General features: G+C 43.9%; 1 protein-coding gene across 2 annotated transcripts in view; it reads left to right on the top strand.

Annotated features, from left to right (window-relative positions):
• STARD13 (StAR-related lipid transfer (START) domain containing 13) overlaps nt 1–17,710 on the top strand; it is a 145,507-nt gene that overhangs the window by 12,145 nt on the left and 115,652 nt on the right. Inside the window, exon 1 of one of the 2 annotated variants that reach the window (XM_010572741.1) lies at nt 13,219–13,387. The exons of the other annotated variant lie outside the window; for it this stretch is intronic. Within the exon in view, the coding sequence (XP_010571043.1) occupies nt 13,219–13,387 (169 nt within the window). Of the gene's footprint in view, nt 1–13,218; nt 13,388–17,710 lie in introns of those variants that run through there. 2 annotated transcript variants of the gene reach the window in all.

Below are 17,710 nucleotides of genomic sequence, written 5' to 3'. Positions count from 1 at the left end.
TCTAGGTCACAATAGAGGCTATAACACAGAGCACTCACTTGTTCTTTCACTCCTCTGTGTTGCTTTCTCTTAAGGGAGGATCATGACTTTCAGAGGGCTGGAACCATTATCTCTTCTTTTATGGAAAGCATCAGTTGGTGCAATCGTTAAGGATCTTGAAACTGGGAAGAAGTTTATTGCTGTGACAGATCGGGCAACATATGGAAGGAAGTAAGACGTTCTCCAGAGACAGATTAAGTTTTTGCCAAGGCATTTTACTGAAATTTTGGAAAATAAACAGGTCATTAATTGGGTCCAGATTTAGCTACTGCAAATTGTGCAAAGATGTTGCAAACCAGATGCTTTCCCCTATTTGTTTTTACAACCCTTTCTATTTATGGATGCTCTTATTTAATGACTGACTTCTTTAATAGAGGGCATTGTTTTGCACCGGAAGTCTCGTCTCTCAGTTAGTTTTGCCACTAGATGCCTGAGTACAACATACATGTCCACACAATTTCAGGGGACAAAACAGTCAGCAATAACATGATAAGTAGGAATAATCAGTAGGAGGTTGTGGAATACAGTAGTTCTTGTAAAGTTAACTTTTAATTCTTCCCTGGGTCCCTTAGCACATAGCAGTTTTCAGTCTTTCTCTATGCCGACCCTGCTAGCGAAATGGTAGAGACAAAGACACCCCTCCCGAGGACAGTGTCCTAAGACTTGGCTTGCCGATGAAGGTGGGAATACAATCCACGTCAGCATTTCCCTGGCTTTCCTGAGGTATGTGGCATGAAGCACAGTTTCAACTTGATCTCCAGATCAAGGCTGGATCCCAAAATGGGAATGTAGCCCCCAAGTCAGCTAAGCTGTACTGACTGACAGAAATACTTGAGAAAAGAAATCTTCATTCCTTTTCCACTTAGGTTTCATTTAGTCCTCAGAGTACAGGCATTATGTTATGCTCTATCCACAGAGTCTTGATTTGTGTTATAAATAACGTACAGGGTGAAAAGTGTCTGCCCTGACTTGAAAGCAGTGAGTCTAGTGGGGATGCCTGCTAAAAGGATTGAGCTAGTCACACAAGGTCCTTTACAGTCAAGACAGAAATAGGTACTTCTGAAAGCAAGTCCTGTCATCCTGAAATAGGTGTGTGAGACAAGGGGGATGACTTGCCCTCTGGTGGTGCTTATTTCTTTCCATAATCCTAGCCAAGTGACAGCACCAAAGACCTGCCTGCATCAGTGACAGGCGGGGAAAAAGCCATCTCTTCAGCTGCCACCTGAGTGCATTTGATATGGAAATCAGTGAGCCACTAGCATTGCAGAAGTTTAATTGCAGAGATTGCTGCTTAGAGCATCTCTGGCTTCGTTTTAAGGTACCTACTCAAGTAAGCAAAGCAGGAGATCGAGCTGACAAGGCGCCTGTGACTTCAGTGGCACTTGAACATGCCCTTGAAGCTACATGTACCGACAGTAACCAGCCGGTGTACCGGAACCTCGCATAAATGTATTTCTCCATTTTCAGTTTATTCTGGGGAGGCAGACTGTAAATTACACGTCTTTAGAAGGCATACCGAATTTATCGTAATAAAAGTTGCGTGATTTTATTTGTGATCCCTGACTGGTTTAGCTAAGCAACAAGGGCAGCAGCTGTACAGATTTTGTAGTGTGTGTTTTAAAGTGTGTTTTGAGGTTCACTTTTCAAACTACTAGTTAGTTATCCGATGTGTGAATATTTATTGTACTTGGTACAGTGTCCTCGGTCAGAGCAAAAGTCCATCAGCCTCGGGTATCCTGTTTTTCACAACAGCTGCTAGTGGGTAGTTGGGAAAGAGTATAAGGACATGACAAGTTTATGGTATGACCTCTTAGCTTCCAGGTTTCATAAATAGTTCTGTGCTGATGTTGTTAACAACGCTGCCAATTAGGAACAAAGTAAGAGGGAGGTTTACGATGTGACTCTGCACTTCCTAGCTGAGCTACACCTAAGCTGGTGAGACGCAGAGTCTGTTTCCCGTTTGTAATCTTCTGGAGACGTGTAATCCCTCACATCACAATTGCTATTTTAAAAAGTTATTTTCAAATCATTCATAGGTGTCACGGCCAGAGTTGCCTCCCTGTCACATGAACTGTCACTAGTCTGAGCAAAGTGGGAACAAAGTTTATTTTTAAAGCAATACTGGCTTACTAGTGGTTTGAAAGCAAAACGTTCAGAACTCCATTTGGTTTTAATTTATCATCCAACCTATTATGTTTGGTAACATATTAGGAACCAGTGAGTATATTATTTGTCGTAAGCTCCCCAGGACATAAAAGGAGGAAAAATAAAGACTGAAATTCATGAATCTCTGGTTCATTCTTTTGCAATCCAAGTAAACAGTACATACAAAGTACTTTAAAGCCAGTTCTGATCTCTGCTACGCAAGTGCAAATCCTGAGCACTTACATGGTAATCAGTGAATTCTGTTTTGGAGTAAAAGACCTCCACAGTAGCATGGTCTGGAAACTCTTTTTTTAGCACCCAGTTTTGCCTTAATTTCATGTCCTTATAGCTGAGAACAGCACTTACCTGTCAAAATCTAATTGAAAGAGAGGAAAAAAATTCAGCAAACATAAACAGGACCAACCTTTTTCAAAGGTCAGGTGCAATTTCAGTTCTGCAATTTTTAGTTGCTCAACTTGAGATACTTCAAAGAGGTCTTATGTTCAGACTGAGGAAACCAACGCTCCCAGAAAGTCAGAGCTTTGCAAGTGTCATGGAAAATCGGCCCAAGATGAGTAGTTCCTTTTGAAGGTTTTGGCCAAGGAATTTTTCCAGTAAAACTACATTCCATAAACATGGAGCAACACCTTAAGTAGACAAAAACAAATGAGGAGCACCGTGGGGTTGATTTGAAAGAGAGCTGTATATTCAGTAAGTGGGACAGGGAGGAAGCCTGGTAGAGGGACGTGATAGGATGCCAGGATAAACAGAGGGTAGACGGCAATATTTTCATCACGCCGGAGTTGAGAGAGTAAAAAAGAAGCTCACGGCTGGTATGGACCTTATCAACCAGCTCTCTTGGTCTGCCTGTTTTGAACAGAGGGGGAATCAACAAAGGAGAAGAAGTCTTGGTAAGTGGTTGCTGGAGGAGGGAGGAGGATGTGCAAGGGAGCGTGTAGGTGTACAGAGCTAGAGAGGGGAGAGGTGGAGAAAGAATATGCTCCAAGGCAGTACACCTGATACGGGGGGTGATGGGGAGAAGGAGGGAACGTCTGCTGGAGAATAATTCACCCCGCCTGCATTGCTGCACTTCTAGGCTCTCTCTGGTCCTTCCTGCTCACTGGAAGCATTTTCCAAAGGTAGGCTGGGGGGGAAGGAGAGGAGCAGGCTGCCTGCTCTTTCTCAGGAGAAGCAGTGTGGTGGCTGGCAAGGGAGCTATGGGAAGCCCTTTCCTCTGCGTTGCTCCTGCTATTTGGCAGGCTTCCACTCTGTAAAAAAAAAACCACCTGCAGCTTGTTGGCCAAAATTACTTTATCCAATGAGACACATCAGCTCTGTGGTGTCTATATAGCACAGTGCAAACTGTGAGTGAAAAAAAAAAAGAGTTCAAGAAAGACATAAAAAGTCTAGAAATGGAAAGCTTAAGTTATGCACAGAGCAGTTGATTGTGAGACAGAAAATCCTGGTCAGGGACTTGTCCAGTTCATGAATATCTATTTATATTGTAAACCGTTTCACTGCTTGTTTATTGTGGAAGGTCTGCCAGGGATTATTGGGGCGGGGGGGTGGTTAGGAAAATAACTAACTAAATATATATCTAACTGTTTGATACTTCTAAATCTGCTGATATGAAAAAATAATTATTTGGGATTAAAAGCTATGGGCGTCATGCATTCTGTTCAAATATACAAGGCAACTAATGTACTGTACAGAGCAATTGATGTAGATTACGCTAAATTCTAGCTTTGGGTGAATGTCCCCCTGGCTTCTTTATGTGTGAGGTTGCTAATTAGGCACCAGTATGGCTGAAATTATGCAGTCAGCTAAGTGTGCAAGTCTGTTGGTCGCACTTGCAGTCATATGGTGGGTCAGCCTTAAAGCTGGGCTAGTGACCAAATTCACTGCTCATCCATACTATTTTCCATGCAGGACCTTTGTTCTGGTTCTGGGATGCCCAAGCTGGTAATCAGGGGGAGGAAAGAAAACGTTATGTGCGCTGTTCTCCAGGGCATGAGCAAGCACATACGCAGATGCCATGGGGACGGACCTCAGCTCTGTGCTGGATTCAGTGCCCTCACTCGCCCTTGCAGCAACAGCACGGGACTGCCACGTGTCAGGCCAGATGGTCCTGCACTGTACCAGGGATGCTGGCTGCCACAAGGCTTAATTCAGCTTGCTTCGTTAGGGAGATGGGAGAGGTGGAGGCAGAAAGAAAGGGTCACCCGCTTCTGCAGAGGGCGTCCCTCCCCAGGAACCCTTGTCACACCACCATAGCATAAACTTCCACCATGCATCAGCCAAAACCCCAGCTTTCCTGGGTCTCCAGGAAAGGTAAGCAGCAAGGGATGGCTTTGCTGTACCTAGTGGCTGTCTTGGTGGTGATGGCTTGGGGATTGTAGAAAAAAGGGAGACATTTTAACTCTCTGTGAACAAAATGCTTTATATGCATCCTGCAGAGTACTTCCTTGCGTCCTAGGCTGCAGTCCAGCCCTAGAGTTGAGACCCAGCTTACCAGTTAGTGCATATTGCTCTGTAGAGCCACATGTACAAACACTACATCCTTGTTACGCGGTATTTATAAGATCTGATAACATGCATTTAATAACATATTGGGAAATCTGTGGCATTCTGCAAGTTTAGGCAATAAGTGTCTCGTCTGAAGGAACCCACTACAGGTGTAGGACCATTTTGAAGGGTATTTATTTTCTCCTTGGTTCATGCGGTTACAGTGGACTTTAGCCTGCATCCAGTGGACTGATATTGCTTGTAAGGAAAATTAATCTGCCTACAAAATTATATTTCCTTTTTTTTACATGTAGGTACCAAAATAGTTAAGCAAGGCAAAGATTACTGTTATCAGTTAGAAAATTGGTACAGAGACAGGTTATAGAACTTGTCTTAAGTCTTACAGCAAGTCACTGCCAGATAGTCCTGTGCCCTAACCATCATGTGTCCATTTGCGTCACTGGACCAGAGACTGAAGTCATGCAGTGAATATTCATTGATTTCAAGGAGCCTGGAGAATTTCATGTTCCCATGCATCAGTCCCATGCTGCTGTGTTTGAAATAGCATTGCCAAGAGCTATTCTGTTCTGTCTTGTTTTTATTTTAATTTTTACAAAATCTAACTTAGGCATTGTCTCTCTACCACAGAGAGATGAAAAAACCCTCTCTCAAAACCAGATCAAAACCTGAATATTTCCTCTCTTGCCCATTTCGTCACCATGGTACTGGAGTCCTGTTGAAAAGAAAATAAATAGTGAAGCCCTCACATGAAGTCTGCAAAGGCATGAACCTTCAGCTGAGATAGGAATGTTTGCATGTGGTTCAGAGTGACACCAGCAGTAGGGCTGTGTAGGGATTTACAATGTATTTGGATAACATAAGAAACTAAGTTTATCTAAACACTTTCTTATGTTATCACTGTGTTATCCAAACACTTTGTTAGTGAGACTGGGAGGTTAGGATGCATGTTAGCCCACCACTACTTAAATATATTTATGCACTTCCTGTGGGTTTAGTTTTAGGAACTTGGGCATAGATTTAGCAGATGGAGTTGCACTAAGGGTATGGAAACTACTTTTAGCTCATTCCTGTCATAACACTATCCGAATACTTTGGCAGAGGAGGTCTGCCACCTGAAATGTCTTCCTCTCTTTTGACCTCTATTTTGAACTCTATTTATTCAACTTTTTTTTTTTTTTTAATTTACTGTTGAGAACCACTGTCTTTAGGGACTTCACACTGCGGGTTGCTGGCTATTCTTGGCTTGTGAAGAGTTCAGCTAGGGCCAGTGGACTCTATATTCATAAGCTGGTGTGGTTTGACTGAGAAAAAATGTGATGTCTAAAACTGAACAGGAATGAGACCATAATGCCTAAATTAGCAGCCAGGCACTGGTCGAAACAACCGACCCCATCCAGTGACTTTACCCACCAGCCAGGAGTGCCTGGTCCCTTCTAACCCCCTGGGAGAGCAGAAGGGACAGGAAGGTCACATCCTCGTTGCAGCCAACAGACCACTGGCTTACGCTTCACTGGCAAATGTGACAAGAGGGCATGGAGAGGTTGTGCCCAGGGAAATGCTGGCTATTCCGCAGGCTCCAGCCACAGACCACAGGAAGGGTTATTTTGATGCATTTATGCACTAGCAATGCTGTTAGGATCCCACTTTTACATAGTTCACGGGGTGGGCGCAGGCTGGTTAGCTCACGTAAGAATACCGACTGGCCACTCCAGGTCAGACCACAGCTCCATCCAACCCAGTATTGCGTGTCAGCCAGCAGGCAGACGCAGCTATTTTGGGAAAAATATAACACTGGCATAAGCATGTAGTGATGGTGTATATATTACATATCCTGCCTCCGTTCATGTGGTTCAGGGAGGTCCTGAGCCATGAGCTGGAATTTTGTGCTTAATGGCCCCTGCTGGATTTTTCTCCAAAAATTTACCTAATCTTTTTTTTGAACTCTTCTAACTTCTGGCAGCCACAGCATCCTCTAACAATGACTTCCAGGGGTCAGCTATGCAAATATGAAACATATGATTTATGTTAATTTCTTTTGAACCTGCCCCATGATCAGTTCAGTTACTGTTCCCAACTTCATCCACTGCAAGAAAAGACCCCAGCATTACCAAGTGGTGGGCAGACCTTTGTAATAGCATAATGATGTTTGTTGGTTTGCCCTCAGTTACTTTTCTAAAAAGTTTTAAAAGCCTCTTTGCTTTTTGTTCCTGCTGAGCACTTGTGTTTTATTTTCATAAACGTATCCAAGATCTGTTTCTTCAGTGGTAATAGCTCCATTAAATTCCATCACTGTGCGCTGTGCACTGTGTACCTTTAAGGTGTTTTTTTTTCTCTGGTACATTTATCAGCACCCAAAAGCTACAGGTTTAATGCCTTCTCAATCAATATCGTAAGAACCTTCAGTGTCTCCAACCAATTTCTGTTTTGACTGCCAGACTAACTTGGTATCGTCATTACATTTTGCCATTTCAGTACTCAGTCCCTTTATAAAAAATCATGTACGGATAGTGGACAAAACAGGTTCCAGCGCTAATCTCTGTGGGAGTCCACTGGGGACCTCACCCCATTGTGAACGTGGAATATTTATTACTATTTTTGTTTCCTGTCTTTAAGCAGCCATTAAGCCACAAGTGGCCTTTTCCTTTTTATCCCTGATAGCTGAGCTTCTTTATGATCTCTTGGTAGAGTATCTTGGAGGATCCTTTTTCAAATCTGTTACTATTCATTTTGTTGATTTAACATCCCTGAGCTCCTCTATGGCAGGACTGATGAGAGGAATCACTTCAGCTGTCTTGCCATGACCCTCGTATTCTTGGCTTTTTGCATGTGTCCTTATTTCTGTAAGTTTGCCTGGGTGGCTGGTGGGGCAGTTACCTCCCTTTTCTCCCTACCATCCTTTGTGCCCATAAACGCACCACTATTGTTGTACGGAGCCTGCATATAATTTCTAATCCTCTGCTTGTATTAGAGCTACCTTCTGTGGTTTGGTGAGGCCACTAATGCTTTTGTAATCAGGAGATACTTTTTATACTGGTGCTATTCACAAAACGTGTGTATCTTAAAATGCAAATGGATAATCCTCTGATGCTGGAACGGGGATGCTACAACAGAGGAAAAGGATATAATGTACTATTCAGAAGCCTCTTCTCCTGGTTTGAAGTTTACCAAGGGTGTCTATAAGCCTGTCTTTCATGCATAAGAGGAAGCCTTGCTTAGCAGTACTCATTTTTAAAAGTCACTATCAGACAGTTGACATAGCAGCTGACTTGCCTCCAGAACACATCAGTATCAGGCTTTCCAGTTAAACAATCCTCTGTTGTAATGTTGTGCAGCTATTAGCCGCTTCCATCCCACTTCCCAGCGATGTTGAAATCTCACAAAAACTATTTTTCTTTTGCCCCAGTCCGGTTCCTGGCAGCCCCAGACGAGCCACAGAGCCTCGGCGCCCCAGCACAGCCTCAGGAAGACGGTCAAAGTGCCGCTGAGCCAGAGGGAAACATTTCTGGCTGTTCTGGAGACCCTGCTGTTTCATGCCCTGTATAAATGAGTTTGCAGCCTGTAGTAATCCCAGCTCAGCTTTCAAACAAACGTCTGCATTCAAACATAAAACATTTTTTCTAAACAGCAGGCAATGAACTTCTGTTTTTAAAAGTCTCGGTCCCAGAGATAGGATTCAAAACACATGAAGTAAGTGAAACCCTCATCATAAACACAGCTTTGGGTTCCCTGCATATGACTTTTTTCTCTTCCTAAGTTTGAGAAAGGAGGAATTGCCTGCTGTTAACACATGAGCTGCTGTGCAGGCATCTGTAAAGGCAGATACAGGTAAGAAATATAAGATGTGTGGATAGGATAGGGAAAAGATATGCGGCTAGGACTCCAATATCGAATATAGGATATATTGCATGTATAGGATATTGGAGTTTTGGCCATAATCCAGCAAACTGAACTGTTCTTCTACCTGCAGAATTATAGAAGGGAATCCAGAGATCAACAAGTTAAAAGCAGACGCCTGATTTCTTTTCTTCTGTGACTTGGAAACAAGAGTTTCCGGCTTCTTCTAACTACATGTCACTAATGTTAATAACAACTGTGCTCCTCCAGTGGTTAGGAAGCTGTGTTGTTCTCATAGCACCAGTGCTTTCAAATGAAGAGAAGCTATCAAGTTGCCATTTAATTTTAGATGCAATATAACAAGATAAGTGCAACTAACAATAAAAGGGAAATGGGTCAGGGCGAGAAGATCAAGTGGCTGATTACTGTGTGAGAACTGCAGGTTCAATCCAAACCCAAAGAACTCCGAGCCAGCTACGACATCGTGGATCGATCTTACAGTTAATTAGGAGGGGTGCATTCTAAGATGTGAGTAAGCAGTCCTGTTACATATCTATATATATGGAAATACAAGTGGGAAAGTGCCGTTCATCTCAATTTACCCTCGACTACCCCACTGCCTATAGCATTGCCTCACGCCTATGTGAATAATACTCTACGGCCAAGGTGGTGTGTAGAAACTCACACTGTTGTTTTGCTCAGAAAAGCTGGTTGTAAGTGGATAATTTATTACCAGATATATTTTAGCATTTCTAGAGTACAATGCGCTGTTCTCTCCAGCTGATTATGGCACCCCGCTCTCAGTGAAATGGGAGCAGATCTCAAGTACTGCCTGTGATACTTCGGTAGATATGGGTAGCCCTGGGGCATTGTTTTCCTGCGAATAGTTTACTCTTTCTCTCTCACACCAAATGCAATTTCAGGGAGAGAAGGTGGCAAAAAGATATAAAAATCAATGAACAGAAAATGAAGTGTTGCAGTTCTGCCTATGAATGCATACAGACGAGAGTATGCATCCTTGAGCTGACTTTGTCAATTATACTAATACTGTGCAGGTGTCAGTAGCGCTGTGCTGTATTAATAAGCCTTTAAGTAAAGATTCCTGATCTTCCAGCAAATTTCAGTATCCATCAAATCACCGATTGTCAGGCTAGATGTGACATGTAGGTATTACACTATAGATATGTGTGGACATTTCTGATTCAGATTAAAAAAAATCACTAATTCCAGCTGTGGTTTTTGGAAGGAATCTCCATTCCTGCGTGGATCGGTCATGACATGGGAATGTGGGGTTGAGTTTCCATTTTGTGGGCTGTGCTGCTGTCGTGACAGGCTGCGATTTCAGGTGTGTGCTGGAGCTCCCCCTTAGCCTTTGTAAAATGAATGGGGAAGCTTTTATTTTGAAGTGCTTTTATGAGATGCATTAGCATGAAGTTCAGTGTTGCTCTATTAACTATTCCAGAAACAGTCTGTAGACTGAGACTGAAATATTAATTAGCACTCTTATATAACAGCTTAGGCTTCTGTAGTGCTTTTTGTCTGAAAGATTGACGGCCAAAGGGCTTTCCTCATTTGAATGACGCATTTCTGAAAATAAACAGTGAGTGTCAAGGCAGTCACCGAATGAGGAGACAGTCATTTTAAAAGTATGCAACGAGGACTACTTCTTTGCTCCGCCACGCACAACTTCAGGCACAGGAGCTTTCAAACGAGCACCGCAAGACCAGCTAACTCTTGTTGTTTCTTGTTTTATTTGACTACTATGTAAGTGCTGGACCGGAGCCAAACAATTCATCCTCAGCAAGGGCAGCGCTCGGCAGCACCAAGCCTGGAGCAGCCCTCCGGCTCTGAGGTTGTGTTTGGACCCTCCTGTCCAGGAGGAAGGGACAGTCATCACCCTGCAACGGAGGCTCCTCATTCTGCCCTTCGTGACCACTGAGATGTGCTGCTGGGGAAGCTGGGGGGGCAGCTTGCCCTGTTGCTTACCCCCTGGGGGGGATTTGGGAAGGATGGGCACTGGGACTGGTGCTTTGCTCTCTGTTACAAGCACGTAACTGGGCTTGTTGAGCCCTTAATGGACTTGTTCCCTGGTCAATCCCTTACTCAGGCTCTTGCCTTGGTTTTTGTTTCTTTGGGCTGGCTTTTGAAGAGTTGCATTTCTATTAAACTTCTTCCTAGTCTTTGGAAATACTGCAAGGAAGAATGCAGAATCCCATTAGCTGAAAAAGTCAATGCATTTTCCAACAGAAAAAGAAATCCCTATGAAAATTGAAACAGAGTGCTATGAAATGTTAATAATTGCTTTTTCCACTAGCAATAGCATTTTATAAATAGAATTAGATCAAAGGACTGTAGATTAATCAAATAAGAATTTCCCCGCATGGTGGTAATGTCTCTTTGGAGAAATACTGTGCACATCATTGACACTCGGGAATCTCTGGGATATTTATTCTTCAAAAGACAGCCGCCGAGTGACCGACGTGCTGACTTGGCAAGCTGGGGTGGGAATGGAAACCATCCCTTCCCTGCTGCTCAGGCTCTCTCCACTTGCACCTGTGCGGCAATCCTGCCTCTCCGCTTTGCACAGCAAGGCAGGGGCGAGACTGGTCATTCCCACTCCCTGGCTGCCAGGGAGCAGCCCTGTTTGGGATACAGATGGTATGGTGCCACCTCTTTTGTCTTGAGCTTGAAGTCCTGCTGGGAGTCTCCGAGAAGACCATACAGCCACACCTGGGGCAAAACCCAGCAAGTGCAGGACTTGCAGGTGCTGTGGATCATAGTAACGGGTAGTGGAGGCTTTCAGTCTACAGCATTCATTTTAAATTTCTAGTACCTGGAACTACATTTCTCCATTTTATGGCACTGCAAAAGTCCCACGTCGATTAGGAATGAAATTCATATGGTGTAATGGGAACAGATTGCATCGCAGTAAAACCCTGCCCTAAGAGTGAAATTTTAATGAAGAATTGTGAATGAGACAACTCTCCTTTCCCCCCCTCATGTTTAGGTGGCTACCTCCACCCTTGCAAGCTAGCCTGACCCTGTCCTTTGTGAGCAGGCAGGTCCCAGGCAATGCCACCCCACGGCCCTGCCCCGGTGGGCAGCCTCATCCAGGCTGGGGGTGGGAGGAGAGCTCCCTTGTAGGAAGGCATGTCGTGACATATTGTTGGCCTCAAGGCCGGAGAACAGGACGCAGACAATAATGTCGCCGCAGGTAGATGTCCAAGTGGAGTCTGGGGAGGTGAAGATCCCCCCATGGGTTGGGATGGGGGTCGAGCCCAGGGCTTGCAGCCGCTCCAGCAGCGCCGTCGGCTCCCCGTCCCCCAGCCTGACACTGGCCTCGTGGCAAGGGGCACGGATCTGGGAGGTGGCAGCACGCTTCCCAAGCCAGGCAGGATCCGTGCTGGATCTGTTTTGGCCAGCCTCCCCCTGCATCAGCTCTGCCTTCCCCTGCCTTGCTGCCTGCCCGTGGGTTTTGGCAGGAGCCCACTCAGCCAGGTGGGGGGGAAGAGCCTTCCGAGTTGTCTTCATTTCCAGTTTTGTGATACTGTGAAGTTGATCTCCAGGGCTGTGAAATTGCTTCCCGTGGGCCAGCAGCGCTCATATCAGAAACTGTCTCGATCACAAAACTCCCTGGCAAGATGTCTGCTCCCTCAGAAATCAGCTCATGCTAGGTGTGTATTAAACCAAAATATTGGTATTTTAAAATGTAATGGAAAATTATTTGACAGCCATACTAGGAGGGCATTTTCGGTATATTTTTACTCAGATTTGCTGCCCGCTTGCTGATAAAAACAGCAATGCTCTGCTTCCATTTGATTAACTAAAGAAATGGCATGTTTTGCAAACTCAGTGGTTGATACGTAAGACTGAACGAAAACAGATGCCCCTCCGTCTGTTAAAAAAAACCCAAAAGATGTTATGGTGAGGAACCTGGAGAAGAGAGAATGTCTCCGTTCCCTTCCCCTCTTTCAGGCTATGACCAGTTCTTTTTAACACTAATAACTAGGGACTCTTAGCTTTTGTTTACTGCTGAGTGCCTGCTGCTAGGCGTTGATTTTTTTTTTTTTTTATCCCAAGGGCTTCATTTGTTCCAGTGCTCGTCGTACCGTGCGGTTTTGGGGATTCAGACAGCCCTTCCGTAAACGCACTTCTCCTTGGCAAACAGGGCTGTGATTTTTTCGAAAACAGGCGAGGGCACCTTCTCCAGAGATGAGTCGACGGCTGGGCTGCAGAGGAGGCAGAGGTTTCCTGCAGCCCCGCGTACCCCAAACCAGCCGTTCCTGAGCGGCTTCCAACTTTTTCATCTTGGCTTTCGAGAGGGGCCCGCTGCAGCCCCTCCGGGCCGGGTAAAGCCCCCTCCGCCCGGGGTGCGGGGGGGGCCGGGGCCGGGGCAGGCCAGCCGGCCCGGTACGATACGGTACGGCCCAGCCTGCCGCGCTCGCTGCCACGGGTTGGACTGGGAGCGATTGGCCCGTGCGGATCATGTGGGAGAATCAGGAATCCTGAGTTGTAGCTTTTGGCACTCTTTTTTTTTTTTTTTTTTTTCCTTTAAAGCGCTTGCTCTTTTCAGCTCCCTAGGGCTCGTTGCCTCCCCTCCTTTCATTACCCTGATTAGAATCTGGAATAGCCACCGTGGAGACGGCCGGCCGGGGTGGTTTGAAAGGAGCAGAGATGTTTAAGCAGGTGCCCAGGACTTCGGGCACGGGCTGTTACTACCTGAACTCGGTCTCACCTGAGGGCCAGGAGATGTACATGCGATTCGATCAAACCGCCAGGCGCCCTCCCTACAGGATGAGCAGGATTCTCGCCCGTCACCAGCTACTGACGAAAATTCAGCAAGGTGAGTTAACTGGCAGAAGCGCTCCTTAGCCTGGAGGCGTGGCAGGGTCTGCAGGTCCCCGCTTTCACATGGGAACAGGTTTTAATGCCTTGTGTTTCAGGCTCTTTTCCCGTCTCTATTCTGAACCAATCTGAGTAGAGCCAGAGTCTGAAATAGTCATTCATACCTTTCTGTTTCTACACGTGCACACATACAGTGAGAACCAAGAGACAAATGCTAGTGCATGATTAGCTATTTAACTAAATTGTCTTTTAATCATAAACTGTGTGGTAGCTTAGGTGCTGAAGTTCGTCTCTCTTTTCCAACTGGCAGAGCAGTTACTGGCATCAGTACATCTGCTCTGATTGCTACAGGTAAAACCTGCCTGTGGTAAAGTACAGGGAGAGAATAGATGATCATCCAGTTAAAAACAAAGTAGAAGTCCAGAGCAGCTGGAAGAAGGCAGCTGGGATGACATCCTTTGGAAACAAGCATGTGTAACTGTCAGAGGATTAGAAAACTTGTCACACATCCTTAAAAATAATTGCTGACTTGGCTTTCTGCAGCTGCTTATGCAGTCATCCAGGCAGTCATTACAGATGTATTGATTTTGTTTTTCTGAATATATATCTACAGCACTAAAGCTAAATGCAGATTGGCCTCAGAACAAATCCTTTGGCCTGTGCGTGCAATTTAAAATCATGTTCAGAGTCGTTAATGCAAAGATAAAAAAATAAAAGCCAACTGTACAGATTTTTCCAGATTAAAAAGCAAATCAATACATAATTTTGTACTAATCGTAGTTTTGTACAGCACCCTGTTTCCAAGAATACCAGTTTGCAAAGTGGATGTGGTCCTACACGTGGAAAAAGAGTATGTCATGTATTTGTCATGGAAAAAAAAAAAAAATCTTGAAGGTAACAGTCGCTTTCTTGACAGCTTGCAAAAAGATGTTTGATTCTGCTATCTAAGGGGCAGGCATAGAGTTAAAATCGTTTACTGTTATGTCTGACAAATATTACAGAAATTTGTGTGAGCTTCTGACCAGCGGCAGTTAAATGGAGTGGCTATTTCTGTGTGTTGCTTTTCAGTAAGATCCTTTATATCCGTAGCTGTCAAACTCTGGCAGAAGTACAGGGATATAGTGATGAAACTTTTATCGCATTTATAAAGAAAACAATACATAATTCTTTGGCCAGCTTTTAAAAGAGATGAAAAAGATAGTTTCTGTGGCAATTAGGAAAATGCAGTTGTTTGCAAGGCGGTCTCAGGAACTGGTCGCTTTTGAAGGATACTGGTCCTCACTGCAGCTCTAATTTCAGGAAGGATATTATGTCATTCTGTGTACCCAGCGTACAGCCTGGGTTGAATGGAAAGAAAGGGTAATTTACTTCTCTCCAGGTTTATCTGAAAATGTTTTGGGGTGCAGTGCCAGTACCAACGGAATTTTCAAGCAGCAGCTGTGGATGAGATGGATTAACACACCTCCTCTACCTGTCCTGGTGCTGTTTTAATGTTCTCTCCTGTAACCCGTAACCCATGAGCTGTCCGGCAGAGCCAGGGCTCCCAAAGTCACCCAGCGGTGCTGAGGCTTTTGACAGGCTGTGTGGTGGGACAGGGAGGAGTTTCCACGTTGTAGCTTTTCTTCCTGCGGCTTGTTGGATGGCTGGTCAGCCTGTGATGAATGACCTCTGCTCCTCTGCCACAGCTTTCCAGCCTGTCCTACACAGAGCTGTGGGAAATGGTATTTGTATGGCGCCTTGATGATGTGATATATGTTACAGTTAAGTATATGAAATATTTGTGTGTTTGGGATCGCTAAGAATACATGCTTCCTTCACTTCTTTTATGGATGGAAAACTGGGGACAGAGTCCACTGTTAGTTAAGTGTCAGTTCATTAGCAATTATGAAATTAATGTGTGCAAATAGACACTGCTGTCTGTTTTGCAACCCGTATGTAGGAATACACACGTAGGCAAGGTACACATTTTTTCTGCAGTGCCCCAAGTAATGACTAATAATTTTGATACAAGTATCTGTGTTAGGAATACCAAAAAAGCTAAGTCTAGCTAGTGTAACTCAATCTGAAACCTCCAGGTTACAATCTGGGTGAAAACCCCAGACCCATCCCTTACTGACAAGGCTTTCATCAGGTTGTGCTGGGTCAGCCTGTCATCCTCTGTGCCTGCCTGGTTCAGACTGTAAGCAGTGTGAGGGTACAGTCCCAGTCCCAGTCCCAGAGGGTACTGGAAGAGTACTGTCATATGGATGAAGGTATCAGCCTGTCCCTTTAGAGGTGAGTGAGTTTTACCCCGTTGGCAAGTGGGATTCATTACTAATGGAGTGCCAGAGAGCAACTTATCAAGAATGTGTTGAAAAGTAAATCAGGAGATGCAGGATGACAACCAAAACTTGCTTTCAGTCACCTGGTTGAGTAAAGGATGTAAATCATTATTTAGTCTCCTTGAATTTGTATGTCCTTGAATCATACATTTTAAGGCCATTAAGACAATGTATTTGAACCCTGCTACTCCACAATCTGATCATTTGAATTACAGCATATGTTTAGAAAAACATCCAGCCTGCATTTTAATATCACGGGAGCAGTGAATCCCCCCCTGGTTAATTGCTTTGCTGAAAACAGATATGCCACATGTTTAAGTGCTAAGCTGCCTTGGGGCTTCTTCGAATACCTGCTCTCTGTATATCTTCTGGTGCAGATATTTCTCAGTTGCTGGTTTTCAGACTGGAGGCACCCACAGTAGGAAGCACTGAAGTTTTTACATGAGGGATATTTTTTCTTAGTGAAAGGAATGATTTACAAAATCACAATGTATCCAATTTATAATGTATAAAGCAGTCAGAGCTTCCATTCCAGGATAGGAACCTGGTTCACTGATGAAGTTAATACGAAGTGTTGCATATACTGCTATCTTTTCAGTCATTTGCTGCATGTACTATTCTAAACGATGCTAAATTACTCTATCATATTGTGCAATGTAGCTGTTCTTCCTCCTTTAAAAACACGTTTGCTGAAGAAGCTTTCCTTTGTATTTTCCTTTGGTGTTAGTTAAAAATAAACTAGATGAATCATTAGAGGAATTATGCTATTTAATAATTTCTAAAAAGAAAACCACCACAAGGGAAATGAAAGGAACTAGACTGTTATTTTAATCAGATCATACTTTGAAAGTCCTAAATATTGGGTTTATGTACACCACCGACTCCTTGAGGCAGAATTATGTGGTGGCCTGTGGATGTGAGTAGTAATTATCTGTCTGATATTAAATAGGTATTTTCAAAATGTGATCTTTGATGATTCCCTTTCCCCCATAAGCCCGTTAGTTTCCACGATGAAGGGGACACATGCCTCAGCATAAAGGAACAGGGTGTAGCATGCTTGTTCTGAGGTGTTTACTCAGACCTGTGTATGCAGTAACTGTATGAGAATTCATTAATGATTACTCATGTTCTCTTTAAATAAATAAGGTGGTGACTTTTGAGAGTTTATATTACATGAGTCACAAAGTTGTTATTTCTTTCACAGTACATGGCTAAATTCAGTGCAGAGCAGAAAATATAAAAAGTAGCTGCAGGTAAAAAGTAATGAAGAATTAAGGCCATACTCTGAAAATGTTAAATTGAAATTGTCGACTGTGTGGTGCAAGTAGAGTGTAAGTCAAGGTGAACAAAGCCACATCTGTCCCAGCACAGCTAGGCATTGCTGGTAGAGAAGTGTCCCCATTCATCTACAGTAGAATTTGATTCTTAGACTGCACTTTCAGTAAGAAAATAATATGAAGAAACAAATGAAAATAAGACAAATTCCTATTCTCAGCGAGTAAATTCGTGCCCAGAGTGAGTAATGCTCTGTGATTTGTCTGAGTTTATGTCCACAGGCAAGAGCAGTTGAAGAGAATTGTTCGATGGAGCGATCTCAAAGCAGACTTTAACTTTTCAAGGCAAACTCTCTGTTCAACACTCAGCAGATGTTTTACATGTTGCAAGTTCAGTTTTGATCTTTTATGAGTACTGTTGCCTCTGTATCACCTGCATTTGTCTGGTTTGAGTGAGTGTTAGAGGTACAAACAAGTACACTTTTCTGTCTACAGTCTTCCCTTTGGAGCTAGTTCCATGTGTTTAATTCTTCTCTTTTTTTAAGCATAAGTACAGTTTGTGGAAAGTGTTATAGAGGGATGCAAGTGACTTGGCAAAAAAATTCTGCATTTTAGGTGACTTTAAATTTCAACTGTTAATGTAAAACAAGCTGTAATATACTCCCATACTCAAAAGGAGAACTTGGAAGTCATGTTAAGTGAAAACGCTGCAGTCGTAGTCTGCAT

This window comes from Haliaeetus leucocephalus, unplaced genomic scaffold (genome assembly GCF_000737465.1).
Source record: "Haliaeetus leucocephalus isolate CR32 unplaced genomic scaffold, Haliaeetus_leucocephalus-4.0 Scaffold351, whole genome shotgun sequence".
In the NCBI taxonomy this organism is placed as follows: Eukaryota; Metazoa; Chordata; class Aves; order Accipitriformes; family Accipitridae; genus Haliaeetus; species Haliaeetus leucocephalus.
This window is presented reverse-complemented; position numbering and strand designations above follow the sequence as displayed.